The sequence below is a fragment of the Aegilops tauschii genome, unplaced genomic scaffold (assembly GCF_002575655.3).
Source record: "Aegilops tauschii subsp. strangulata cultivar AL8/78 unplaced genomic scaffold, Aet v6.0 ptg001158l_obj, whole genome shotgun sequence".
Taxonomy (NCBI): domain Eukaryota; kingdom Viridiplantae; phylum Streptophyta; class Magnoliopsida; order Poales; family Poaceae; genus Aegilops; species Aegilops tauschii.
Window position 1 is genome coordinate 20,001 of NW_027333363.1, and position 13,515 is coordinate 33,515.

The window sequence follows — 13,515 nt, forward strand, 5'->3', positions numbered from 1 at the left end:
AAAGGGGGAAGGGCCTTTACTTTCCCCCTGAGGGTAGGAAAATCATGATCGGGATAGCGGACGTAAAGCTATTGAACTTAGGTATGCTCTTTCCTTTTGTCGAAGTGGAATCGTAGAACAGAATGTGATACGATGAGATAGAATGCAATAGAAATAGAAACAAGGATAGCGAACGGGTTACCTACTCCTAAGGGTCAAAGCAAGCCCTTTAATTCAATTCTTTATTCTTACATTAAAATTCTTACATTAAAGAATGAATAAAATCTCCCCAAGTAGGATTCGAACCTACGACCAGTCAGTTAACAGCCGACCGCTCTACCACTGAGCTACTGAGGAACAAGGGGGGATTCGACCTCCTAGAGTTCAACTCCCGCTCTCAACCCATGAACAATATGAGTCCGAAGCTTCTTTCGTAACTCCCATAATTTCTTCGTAGTGGCTCCGTTCCATGCCTCATTTCATAGGGAAGCCCAAAGTGGCTCTATTTCATTCTATTTCACTTCCTAGCACTTCCTATCATTTAATATCCATCCCTTTGGTCTTATTGACATAAGAGATGTCATTTATAGTCTATCTCTTTCTATATATGGAAAGTCAAGAAATTCTCATCGAAACATCGAGAAATTGTGCATATAGAAAACTCTAAAGAAAGAAAAAAAGGAGACCCATGCCATGATTTTCAAATCTTTTCTATTTAGTAGTCTAAGTTTCTCGATGAGGATAATTAATTCGGTCGTTGTGGTCGGACTCTATTATGGATTTCTGACTACATTCTCCATAGGTCCCTCTTAGATCTTCTTTCTCCAATCTTGGATTAGGGAAGAAGGAGATATTCGCGACTACTGGCGATTTCATTATGGGGCAGCTCATGATCTTCATATCGATCTATTATCCACCTCTGTATCTATTCTTTCTTAGCTAAACAGGTGGAAGATCTATCCAATTTGGTTATATTATATCATGGACTCGAAAAACGGATCTGAATTTGACTGAAATGCACGATCTTCACAGGTATCACTTTTCACGATACCTAAAAGGTGGAATAGCGATTTTCGAACCATTTCCTATAAGAGAATGGTTTCCATTACTTTGAGAAATGGATTCTTATATCAAACTATAGCTATTGCATTAAAGAAGAAAAGAAACTAATAGAAGTCGAAGACGCGGAATGATAGTGAATAGAGAGAAAGATTCTTCTGATTTTCTTGTTTCTATCTACTAGACGCCGTAGAGAATTGAGAATTTTCATGTCTTTCAATTCTCGTACTCGTAATTGGAAAGTTATGGAAGGAGACCCATCATTTTGCAATGAAAACAACATATAAAACTCTGGACAATTTCGAAATCAGGCCAAGCGTCTTAATACATATGCAAAAAAATGCATTATTGGCCCACCATTGATTAGAAGATTTAGCTTGTATGAATCGCTATTGGTTTGATACGAATAATGACAATCGTTTCAGTATGTTAAGGATACAGATGTATCCACAATTCATTTAGAGTTACTTAATAGTCTATTTCTTATACCATATCTCTATCCCGTGAAATTCTCGAGCCAAAAGATGGATGCATATGCTGTGTTTCATTTTGCTAAATGATATCAATTAAATGGCTGTATCAATTCCATAAATTGCATATAGCAATAAATAAATCAGCAAAATTCTTTCTAATATTTTAGATAGAAGAAATGTTTCTTCTATCTAAAAATATTAGAAAGAATGTACCCTTCTATCCAAATCCAATTTGCATCGATAAAATAAATCCAAATTCCAGTAGTAGATGAATAATTGCAAATTTGTGTGTGTACGAGATTAGAATAACTTCAAAATAACTGACATAATTTTGTATTTTTCCTGATCAGAAAAATACATGAAAAAGAAAGGAGGTAGAAAAATTTTTGGATTTATGGTTAAAGAAGAAAAAGAAGAAAACAGGGGTTCTGTTGAATTTCAAGTATTCAGTTTCACCAATAAGATACGGAGACTTGCTTCACATTTGGAATTACACAAAAAAGATTTTTCATCGGAAAGAGGTCTACGAAGACTTTTGGGAAAACGTCGACGTTTGCTGGCTTATTTGGCAAGAAAAATAGAGTACGTTATAAGAAATTAATCGGTCAGTTGAATATTCGGGAGCAGTAATTTAATCGTTCAAATTTTTTTCTTGTTTTATTATTTTTTAGTAGTCTTATAGTAGTCTTAGATTTTTCATTTTGATGAGCCTCGCTTTGAGGAATTCATGGAATAATCCATTTTCATGGAATAATGAATTAAGGAAGAAAGGATATGAGTCTACCGCTTACAAGAAAGATCTCATGATAGTCAATATGGGCCCTCAACACCCATCAATGCATGGTGTTCTTCGACTGATCGTTACTCTCGATGGTGAGGATGTTATTGATTGTGAACCCATATTAGGCTATTTACACAGAGGAATGGAAAAAATCGCGGAAAACCGAACTATTATACAATACTTACCTTATGTAACAAGGATATAGAGAGATTGTAGAAAGGGAGTTGTAAATTCCTTAACTTAAGAAAGAAAAAAGAATAAAAACACAGATACATAACATAAAAAAAAGAATAAATAAGACGAGATTCGACCTCCCCCTACATATTTAATTTCCTCTCCTATACAAAAACTAGCAAGACCCACTCCATTGGTAATTCCATCAATAACACCCTTATCAAAAAACTCCGTGAGTTCGGTTAACCCTCTTATACCGAGGGTAAAGACCCTAGTATAGAAAATATCTATATAACCACGATTATATGACCAACTGTATATATTTTTTTTACTTGATCTAAAAATTCTTTTTTAGGATTTCCTTTGTAAAAAGAGTTTATTAAATCCAAATTCTGAAAAAAGAATAAGCGGATCCATAGAAGATATATGCTATGAATAAACCAAAGATAGCTAGACTTACAGAAGAAATTGCATTAGTAATAAATTCATATGAATTTACAAAAGAATTAGAACTTTCCTGGGTAAAGTTTATTGAGGGAGTTAACCACTTTGATAATATGGTTAACTCTGCTATTCCATTACCAATTCCTCCATTATCAAAAGAGATTCCTATGAATCCAATGAACAAAGTGAAAAGTAGTAATATAAGAAGAGGAAATAACATAGTATTTCCCGTTTCATGCGGATAGGCAAAAGTGTTTTTAGCCCCAAAAGACGTAGTAAAGGATCTATCCTATTTCTTGTATTACCTTGAATTTTTGGTATATTTTGTGAAAAAAAAGAAACTCCACTCTTCGTTGTTGATAAAACGAAATCCCTATTCACTCCTTTGGGTATCCTTTTTCCCCATAAGGATATTGAATACAAGGAACTCTCTTTAGTGCTACTGTAATTTTGAAAAATGAACACGCAAATACCCATCAAATGTAAGTAAATATATCCGAAACATATAAAAGGCAGTTAATCCTGCAGTAAAGGAGGCTATTATTCCAAAAAAGGGCGAATACAACCAACTATTACTAAGGATTTCATCTTTGGACCAGAAACAAGCAAGAGGTGAATACCACAAAGAGAAAGTGTACCCCATAAAAAGTAGTTCTTGTGATTGGAATGTATTTTCTTAAACCGCCCATAAGAACCATATTTTGACTTTTATCTGGTGAATATCCAACAAGAGGTTCCATTGAATGAATAACGGATCCGGATCCCAAGAACAATAAAGCTTTTGAATAAGCATGAGTGATCAAATGGAATAAAGCAGCTTGATAAGAACCTATACCTAGAGCTAACATCATATAACCCAATTGAGACATTGTAGAATAGGCTAAGCTTCTTTTAATATCTCTCTGAGCAAGAGCTAAAGTAGCTCCTAAGAATAGTGTTATTGTACCTACTAAAGAAATAAAACTCATTATCAAAGGTAAGATATGAAAAGAGGAAGAAGTCGAGCTAGAAGAAAAATTCCCGCAGCAACCATAGTTGCTGCGTGTATAAGAGCCGAAATAGGAGTGGGCCCTTCCATAGCATCGGGTAACCATACGTGAAGAGGAATTGTGCGGATTTCGCAACTGCACCAAGGAATAATAAAAAAGCACACAAAGTAGTAAGTAAAGAGTTAATTCCATTATTAGGAATCCAGTTATTAGCTATTTTGAACAAATCCCTAAACTCTAAAACTACCTGTTATCCAAAAAAAACCTAAAATTCCTAATAATAGACCAAAATCCCCTACACGATTAGTTACAAAAGCTTTTTGACAAGCACTCGCTGCGATTGGTCGTGTAAACCAAAAGCCTATCAATAAATAAGAACACATTCCCACGAGTTCCCAAAAAAAATAAATTTGTATCAAATTGGAGCTAGTAACCAATCCCAACATGGAAGTATTGAAAAAACTTATATAAACAAAAAATCTCAAATATCCTTCATCGTGAGACATATAACCATCACTATAAATAAGAACCAGGATTCCTACAGTAGTAATTAGCATTAACATAATAGAAGTAAGTGGGTCAATCAAGTATCCAAATTCTAAAGAAAATCATTATTGACGGTCCAAGACCATAGATATTGATAGATCGAACTTCCATTTATTTGTTGAATAGACAGTTGAACTGAGAATACCATAGCTATACTTAAGAGTAAAACACTAGAAAAGCCCATATGCGACGAAGATTTTTTGTTGCTGTAGGAATAAGAATAAGGCCAAATCCATTGACATAATAACTGGAAGTGGGAGAAGAGGGATTACCCATGCATATTGATATGTATGTTCCATAAGAAAAGAAATTGCAATTTTTACTTCAATTTTTACTTCAATTTTTCTATAAAATTGTTTCCGATTCACCAAACCAATTCTTATCTCTTTCTGAAAGAATAAATAAAAAGAATAAGAAAAAATACTGAAATTCTTAATTTTTCCAAAATTTATCTCATTGAAATAATTAAAAATTAAGAATGGTTTAGTTGGTTAAATTAAAAAGTTAATAAAATAACTTCGTTACCTAGTTATTTTATTAACTAAATAAAGATATTTATAAAAATAAAAAAAAAAGTGGAAATCATTTTACTTTCTATTCATAATTCATTTTATATTTCTTTAAAACAAAGATGAAACAGCTCTCTTGTTCCATAATTAACTGATTGAGTGAATTCCAATGAAAACCTATGTTTATAAGAAATTATCGAATAGTCCTTACTTCATATAGAACTAAAATCCTAATGACTATAAATTACCTAAGTTTTAGAATGTCTTGTTTAAGAGACTCAGTATTTTTTGTTTTGATTGGAATTCCTTTCTTTATGGAATACCATTCTGAACTTAATTAACTATTTTCATTTTCCCTTCTTTTTATCCCCCCGTCTTATCTTATATGGGGGGATAGGCTTCCATACCATATATCTATATATGGAGTATACTTGATATATAAATAGATATAAATAGATTTAAATGAGAAACCTTTCTATATATTCTATATTATTAAAAAACAAGTATAAAATATATAAAGAAAAAATGTTAAAAAATTCTTGTTGTCTTATCCGCATTAGACAAAATGAAGTAAAAAATAATTCAAAATTTAAGTATCTTTCAGTATCTAAGTATAAATACTAATAAAAGAAGAAAGAAGGATTGATTTGCAGCAATAGATGTCTTTCACATACAACTAGAAAAAAGTAATTTCCTTTTTGAATGGCAGTTCCAAAAAAACGTACTTCAATGTCAAAAAAGCGTATTCGTAAAAATATTGGAAGAAAAAGACTTATTTTTCCATAGTACAATCTTATTCTTTAGTAAAATCAAGATCATTTTCGAGCGGTAATGAGCATCCAAAACCAAAGGGTTTTTCTGGGCAACAAACAAATAATAAGATTTTGGAATAATATGAATTGACTTATCAAAAAAGAATTCCAATTATTTAATAATTTGATTCTTCTTTGAATGTACTTTTATGTGTCGAATTACTCGGTACAATATTCTTAGAACAAAAAACCCCTCTTATCTTATATATACAAGAAAAAAAAGTTTTGTTTGGTATACTGTGTGCTAAGTATTCTTTTCCTATCAATGAACTTTTCATAATTTTCATAATAGAATCCTCATATTCTATTATGAAAATTATGAAAAGTGGAGTATTCTTACAATAGGACTTACAACTTCCACCTATCTTCTCCAAAATCATAAGGTTAGTAAATCTTATTAATAAGAGCATAAAGACTTTCATTCTAGAAATTTTTAAAAAATCCAAAAAGCCTTTTCCATTTATCCATTTTAATTTCATCATTAAATAGAAACCCTTTTGGATTTTTTTCATTGTATTGAAAGAATTTTCAAAATGTAAACGAGAAATTAATTAGAAAAAATTAGTTCTACAAATTGCAAGTTAGAAAAAGAAATTCCAACTCTTTCAAGCAGTGTTTGTGTTTCTATTGGGCAAAGCAAGAGTTTATTGTAAAAAAAAAATGGAAACGATACTACCAAACGAAGTCTATTTTAATGAAAACTCTAATGTTCCTAAATTTTATGGACTTTCCCAATATCGACGATTCCCAAGATAATAGCTATTATTCTTTTAAGTTACCTATTATTTGAAGTTAGCCGCCATGGTGAAATTGGTAGACACGCTGCTCTTAGGAAGCAGTGCTCAAGCATCTCGGTTCGAATCCGAGTGGCGGCATTCTTGAAAAAGAATACAATAGATTAGAAATCAATTCGAAATTTACAATTTTGTAATGGGACCTTCCCCTTATGCTATTGCAACTTTAGAACATATACTAACTCATATCTCTTTCTCAACGATTTCAATTGTGATTACGATTCATTTTATAACCTTATTAGTTCGTGAACTTGGAGGATTACGTGATTCGTCAGAAAAGGAATGATAGTTACTTTTTTCTCTATAACAGGATTCTTAGTTTCTCGTTGGGCTTCCTCGGGACATTTTCCATTAAGTAATTTATATGAGTCATTGATCTTCCTTTCATGGGCCCTGTATATTCTTCATACCATTCCTAAAATACAGAACTCTAAAAATGATTTAAGCACAATAACTACGCCAAGTACTATTTTAACGCAAGGCTTTGCCACATCGGGTCTTTAACTGAAATGCATCAATCCACGATACTAGTACCTGCTCTACAATCTCAGTGGTTAATGATGCATGTCAGTATGATGTTATTAAGCTATGCAACTCTTTTGTGCGGATCCTTATTATCTGCCGCTATTCTAATCATTAGATTTCGAAATAATTTCCATTTCTTTTCTAAAAAGAAAAAAAATGTTTTAAATAAAACATTTTTCTTTAGTGATATTAAATATTTTTATGCAAAAAGAAGTGCTTTAAAAAGAACCTCTGTCCCTTCATTTCCAAATTATTACAAATATCAATTAACGGAGCGTTTGGATTCTTGGAGTTATCGTGTCATTAGCCTAGGATTTACCCTTTTAACCGTAGGTATTCTTTGTGAGCAGTATGGGCTAATGAGGCCTGGGGATCCTATTGGAATTGGGATCCTAAGGAAACTTGGGCATTTATTACTTGGACCATATTCGCAATTTATTTACATAGTAGAACAAATACAAATTGGAAGGGTACGAATTCTGCACTTATAGCTTCGATAGGATTTCTTATAATTTGGATTTGTTATTTTGGTATAAATCTATTAGGAATAGGCTTACATAGTTATGGTTCGTTTACATTAACACCTAAATGATTACATAAAATAAAACCTTCATGAAATGAAGGTTTTTACTTTTATGTTTTATTTGAGAACCCCTTGAACGCCTTCTCAAAGGGTTCTCAAAAATTCGAGATAGATCTAATTATACTTTTTTACTTATTTCTGCATTAATAGAGCAGACGAGTAAAAAAAAGCAAACCTATTTAGGATAATAATTGGATAAGAGAGCCTCTACCCTGTCAACGGATAGGGAGAGAACAAAATCTGGATAAATACCAATTCCTATTACTGGTAAAAGATACAGATTAAAATAAAGAGTTCTCGTGGTCCAGAATCCACAAAATTTGCGTTTGGAACATTAAATAGCTTGTATCCATAGAACATCTGGCGTAACATAGATAATAAATAAATAGGAGTTAATATCATTCAATTGCCATTACAAAAGTAATTAGTGTTTTTGGCATTAACAGAAATTTTGGACTAGTAATTAGTCCAAAAAATACTACTAATTCTGCGACAAAACCACTCATTCCTGGTAAGGCAAGAGAAGCCATTGAAAGCTACTAAACATGGTAAAAATTTTAGGCATTGGATGGATATTCCCCCCAGTTCTTCGAGATAAACAAGACGCATTTCTATCAGAAGCGGTTCCTGCCAAGAAAAAAGTGTAGCACCAATAAATCCATGGGATAATATTTGTAAAATAGCTCCATTGAGTCCAATGTTGGTTATGGAACCAATTCCTATAATTATGAAACCCATGTGAGATACAGAGGGAATAAGCTATTCTTTTTTTGAAATTTCGTTGACCAAGAGAAGTTGAAGCTGCATAGATTATTTGGATCGCTCCTATTATTACTAACCAGGGCGAAAATAGATAATGAGCATGAGGTAACAATTCCATGTTGATCCGAATCAATCCATATGCTCCCATCTTTAATAATATTCCCGCTAAAAGCATACATGTACTATAATGTGCTTCCCCATGGGTATCTGGTAACCACGTATGTAGGGGTATAATCGGCAATTTGACAGCATAAGCAATAAGGAAGCCAAAATATAAAAGTATTTCAAGGTTGCAGGGTATGATTGATTAATTAATCTTTCCAAATCTAATCCTGGTTCGTTGGAACCATATAAGCCCATACCCAGACTCCGATTAAGAAAAAAATGGCACCGCCTGCAGTATACAAAATAAACTTTGTAGCTGAATATAGACGCCTCTTCCCCCCCCACATGGATAAAAGTAAGTAAACAGGAATTAATTCTAACTCCCACATGATAAAAAAAAGTAAAAGGTCTCGCGAAGAAAATAATCCTATTTGACCACTATACATTGCGAGCATCAGGAAATAGAATAATCGCGAATTCCGTGTAATTGGCCAAGCTGCTAAAGTAGCTAAAGTAGTGATAAATCCTGTCAATTAAAATAGATCCTAATGAAAGTCCATCGATTCCCAATCTCCAGTGGAAATCGAAGACATCTATCCATTTATAATCCTCCTTTAATTGGATTAAGGGATCCTCCAGTTGGAAATGATAACAGAACGCATAAGTCATTAGAAGGAATTCTAATAAACAAATAGATATAGTATACCACCTAACGACTTTGTTTCCTTATGAGGTAAAAAGAAAATTAATGAACCTGCAAATATCGGCAAAACAACAAGTATTGTTAACCAAGGAAAATAACTCATGATAAAGTGATAAAGACAAGATACGTTTTGACCAGAAAAGCCCGTGCTCGATTATTTCGAGCACAGGCTTCTTCGGTAAAGAGGAATCAGACGATTCGAGTGAAGTTTTTTGTAACGTATCAATAAGATAGAGCCCATGCTACGTGTTGTTTCAGGCCCTAAATAAACGCGGACACTTAAAAAATCTGTCGGGCAGGCAGATTCACATCTCTTACAACCCACACAATCTTCGGTTCTCGGCGCGGAAGCAATTTGCTTGGCTTTACATCCATCCCAGGGTATCATTTCTAATACATCTGTTGGACAAGCTCGTACACATTGAGTGCATCCTATACATGTATCGTAAATTTTTACGGAATGTGACATTGGATCTATAAATTTTTCTTTTCAACATAAAATTTTTCGATCTGGTAAAAATGAAATTAGTACTATAATGAGTCATATGTATTGTAGACACCAGACGAAGCAATGGTTTATCCAAACTTCAAAAATAAAAATCTATTTTTTAATCTGTTTGTGAGAAAGCGTGAAGAGAGCCAAGAGACTTTAATTTTGGATTTCAACAATAAGAAATAAGAAAGAATTTTACGAATTGTACAGACGAATTCGAATTAGCCAATAAATTGGCTATCGTCTTTTCAATATAAATTATTGCAATATTCAAATTGCAATATCAATGAATTACAAATACAAAAATTCATTTAAGTGAAAAAGAATACTATGCAATATCTACTAAAAAAAGCAATAATCTACTAAAAAAAATGGATATTCTCAAATAATACTAAGAAAATAGTATTGATTTCTATTTATTTTAATATGTGCGCCTTTGTTTAGAGGATTCTATGTCTAATTATTCAAAATTCTAATTATTCAATAAATTAGATTGATTGATACGAGTGGATTTCCTATTACGATGGATGGAAGAAAGAATGGATAGTCCAATAGCGGCTTCAGCAGCCGCAAGGGCTATAACAAAAATTGCGAAAATATCTCCTTTTAATTGGCGACTATCAAATAGATCAGAAAATGTTACGAGATTTAGATTAATTGAATTCAGTATAAGTTCAAGACATATTAGAGCTCTAACCATGTTTCGGCTTGTGATCAATCCATAGATACCAATCGAAAATAAATAGACACTCAAAAAAAGTACATGCTCAAACATCATTACTAACTCCTTATCAATCTCGATTCATTTCAATATGAGGGCAAGATTGAACCGATTCAATTAATTACAATAGAACAATTACACAACAAAAGAGAAAATAAAGGAGGTATTTGTTGGCAGTAGATGGATTTTACTAAATCAAAATTGTGATTCTTTAGTTATTTATTTTAGATTTGCAATTCTTATAATTTGTACTTTTTCTAAGTTTTCTATTGCCGAGCCATAGTAATTGCAACCTATTAAAGAAACTAGAAGAATTATGGAAATGAGTTCAAACGGAAGATAAAAATCGGTTGCTAAATGAATTCCAATTTGTTGAACATTATTTATGAGACCCTGTTCTACTATTTGGTTTGATCTTGTAGTCCAAAGAATTCCATACCACGACGTATCTGGGATAGTAGTCATTAGCGAAAAAACAATAGTTATACAAACGAGTGAAGTGAACCCATCTCCAATAGTCCAATAATTCTTATCTTTAGACCATTCTGAGCATTTACGAACATTACAGCGAATATGATCAAGACATTTATGCTCCCACATAAATAAGAAGTTGTGCGACAGCTACAAAGTAGAATTTAATAAAAAATAGAATAAGGATATACAAACAAGAACTAATCCCAGCGAAAGGCAGAATAAATGGGGTTGGTAAGTAATACTACTCCTAGACCCCCTAGTAGAAGAACAAATCCCCCAAATAGCATAAGAATCTCATGTATTGGTCCAGGTAAATCCATTATGGATAAAAAGAAATTAATAGTATAAAATTTTTCATGAACTGACTAAAACTAAAGGATTCAAGGAAGGAAAAAAGGATTTGGGTATTTTTTTGTGTATAAACTGTATAGTTATAAATTATATTATATCACGAAAATCTAGTCTGATTTAAAATAAGAAATAATTTCCAATAAGCAGTAGTTTTTCTTTATAGTTTAATTTTAAAGTTTAATAAAGAATTATTAGATTTTTATAACAAAAAGACAAAATCAAAGTTTAGTAATCAGTAATCGTTCTTGAATTCGAAGATTTTTCTTTGTTTATTTTACTTTCAGACGAATTCCTAATTGTTTGAATTGTGTAATCTCCCATTATGGAGATTGGTAACCGACTTAAAGCAATTTGATTGTAATTCAATTCATGACGATCATAGGTAGAAGTTCATATTCTTCAGTCATTGATAAACAGCTTGTTGGACAGTACTCAACACAATTGCCACAAAATATACAAACTCCGAAATCAATACTATAATTAAGCAATTGTTTTCTTTTAATATCCTTTTCAAATCTCCAATCCACAACGGGTAAATCTATCGGACATACGCGAACACATACTTCACAAGCAATACATTTATCAAATTCAAAGTGGATTCGCCCTCGGAAACGCTCTGGTGTAATTGATTTTTCATAAGGGTAGTGAATCGTTATAGGTAAACGATTTGTGTGGGATAAGGTAGTTATGAAACTTGACCTATGTACCTTGTAGCACGTATTGTTTGTTGACCATAACTCATGAACCCAGTTACCATAGGGAACATATTCATTCTAAATATCTATGAAAAAGATATGTTTCTTTCTCTTGTTTGAGAGAGCTTTTGTGTTGAAAATATTCTTACTATTATTGTATTATCTTATTTATAGTGAAACAAGTTGAGAAGAGGTGTTAATAAGAGATTGCCCAGGGAAATAGGTAAAAGAAATTTCCATCCAAGATTTAATAACTGATCCATTCTCATCCTCGTAAAGTCCATCTTATTGTGATAGAAATGAAGAGAAATAAATAAGCTTTAGTTAATGTAATAAATATACCCATTGTCATTTCCAAAATTCCAACTGCTTTATTCATTTGGAAAAAATCAAAAAGGATATATAGGGAATAGAGAAATTCCACCCGCCCAAGTAGAGAACTGTTACAAATAAAGAAGAAACTAATAAATTTAGGTAAGAAACAAGATAAAATAAACCATATTTGATACCGGAATATTCAGTTTGGTAACCTGCTACTAATTCTTCCTCCGCTTCTGGTAAATCAAAGGGTAATCTTTCACATTCTGCCAAAGAAGAAATTAAAAAAACCAGAAAACCTATAGGCTGACGCCAAATATTCCATCCAAAAAAACCGTATTTTGACTGTGCTTCAACTATATCAACTGTACTTGAACTGTTAGATAATCATAGTCGATGATAACATCACAGTCCCACCGCTATTTCAAAACCGTACATGAAACCTTAGCTTCATACGGCTTCTCTATGATCAGAAAAAAGAAAGGACTGTTTTGTTCCTAGCCCCTGGGGCGTAGATAGAATTAGATAAAATAAAATAAATAGATTTGAAAGTCCTAAATTAGACCAAAGGAATTCCGTCTGCTAGAATAAGAAAAAGCGCTTCCGAATTGATCTCATCCTTTATAATATAATGAAAATTTTTCTTTGTTCAGTAATAACTTAATCTTGGAATAAAACACTTGTTACTTGTTATAGGAATTCAATTAATAAATGGAAAGAGTTGGGTATTAGTTCATGAGCAATTCTGCATGAATATGGATAGAGGAAGGAAATAATGAAAATTTTTTCTAGTGCACTCCATATCTTTTTTACTATTCTTCTTTCCCCAGGGAGGGGGTATTCAAAAAGAAAAAATGGATAAAGGGTTAATTCGTTCTTGATAGCCATTTCCTTAACAAGTGAATGGGAACATACTCTGGATCGGAATCCGAAGAAAGTACTACTTGATAATTTCTACAAATTGCAAGTCCTTATTATGATTCCTTTTATGGGCAAAAATCTCTAATGTTTTAGATTTTCCATTACTAATCCTTTATGTACTTTAGTGTTCCTAACCCTTCACTAACTTTTGGTGGATTCTTCTTATGGATTATTAAGTTATAGTAATAACTAGGAGTATTCTAGTAATGGAATTCCATATCGTGAATCCTTTATTCTTGGCCGCTTCAAGATATGATGACTAATTAAAAAATATCAACCTTGGATAAAGAGTTTACACTGCTTA

General features: G+C 32.3%; 1 protein-coding gene and 2 non-coding genes across 3 annotated transcripts; 1 reads left to right on the forward strand and 2 right to left on the reverse strand.

Annotated features, from left to right (window-relative positions):
• Positions 1 to 264: 264 nt before the first annotated feature.
• TRNAN-GUU (transfer RNA asparagine (anticodon GUU)) lies at positions 265 to 336 on the reverse strand. The gene has a single exon. It is a non-coding gene; the product is annotated as a tRNA-Asn (tRNA).
• A 6,225-nt stretch (positions 337 to 6,561) lies between these two features.
• On the forward strand, positions 6,562 to 6,641 carry TRNAL-UAG (transfer RNA leucine (anticodon UAG)). Its single transcript has one exon. It is a non-coding gene; the product is annotated as a tRNA-Leu (tRNA).
• A 1,146-nt stretch (positions 6,642 to 7,787) lies between these two features.
• LOC141037979 (NAD(P)H-quinone oxidoreductase chain 4, chloroplastic) lies at positions 7,788 to 10,104 on the reverse strand. Its single transcript, XM_073506399.1, is given in 2 exon segments — positions 7,788 to 9,263; positions 9,266 to 10,104. Coding segments are annotated over 2 exon segments (366 nt in total). The 5' UTR covers positions 9,342 to 10,104; the 3' UTR covers positions 7,788 to 8,973.
• Positions 10,105 to 13,515: the final 3,411 nt, after the last annotated feature.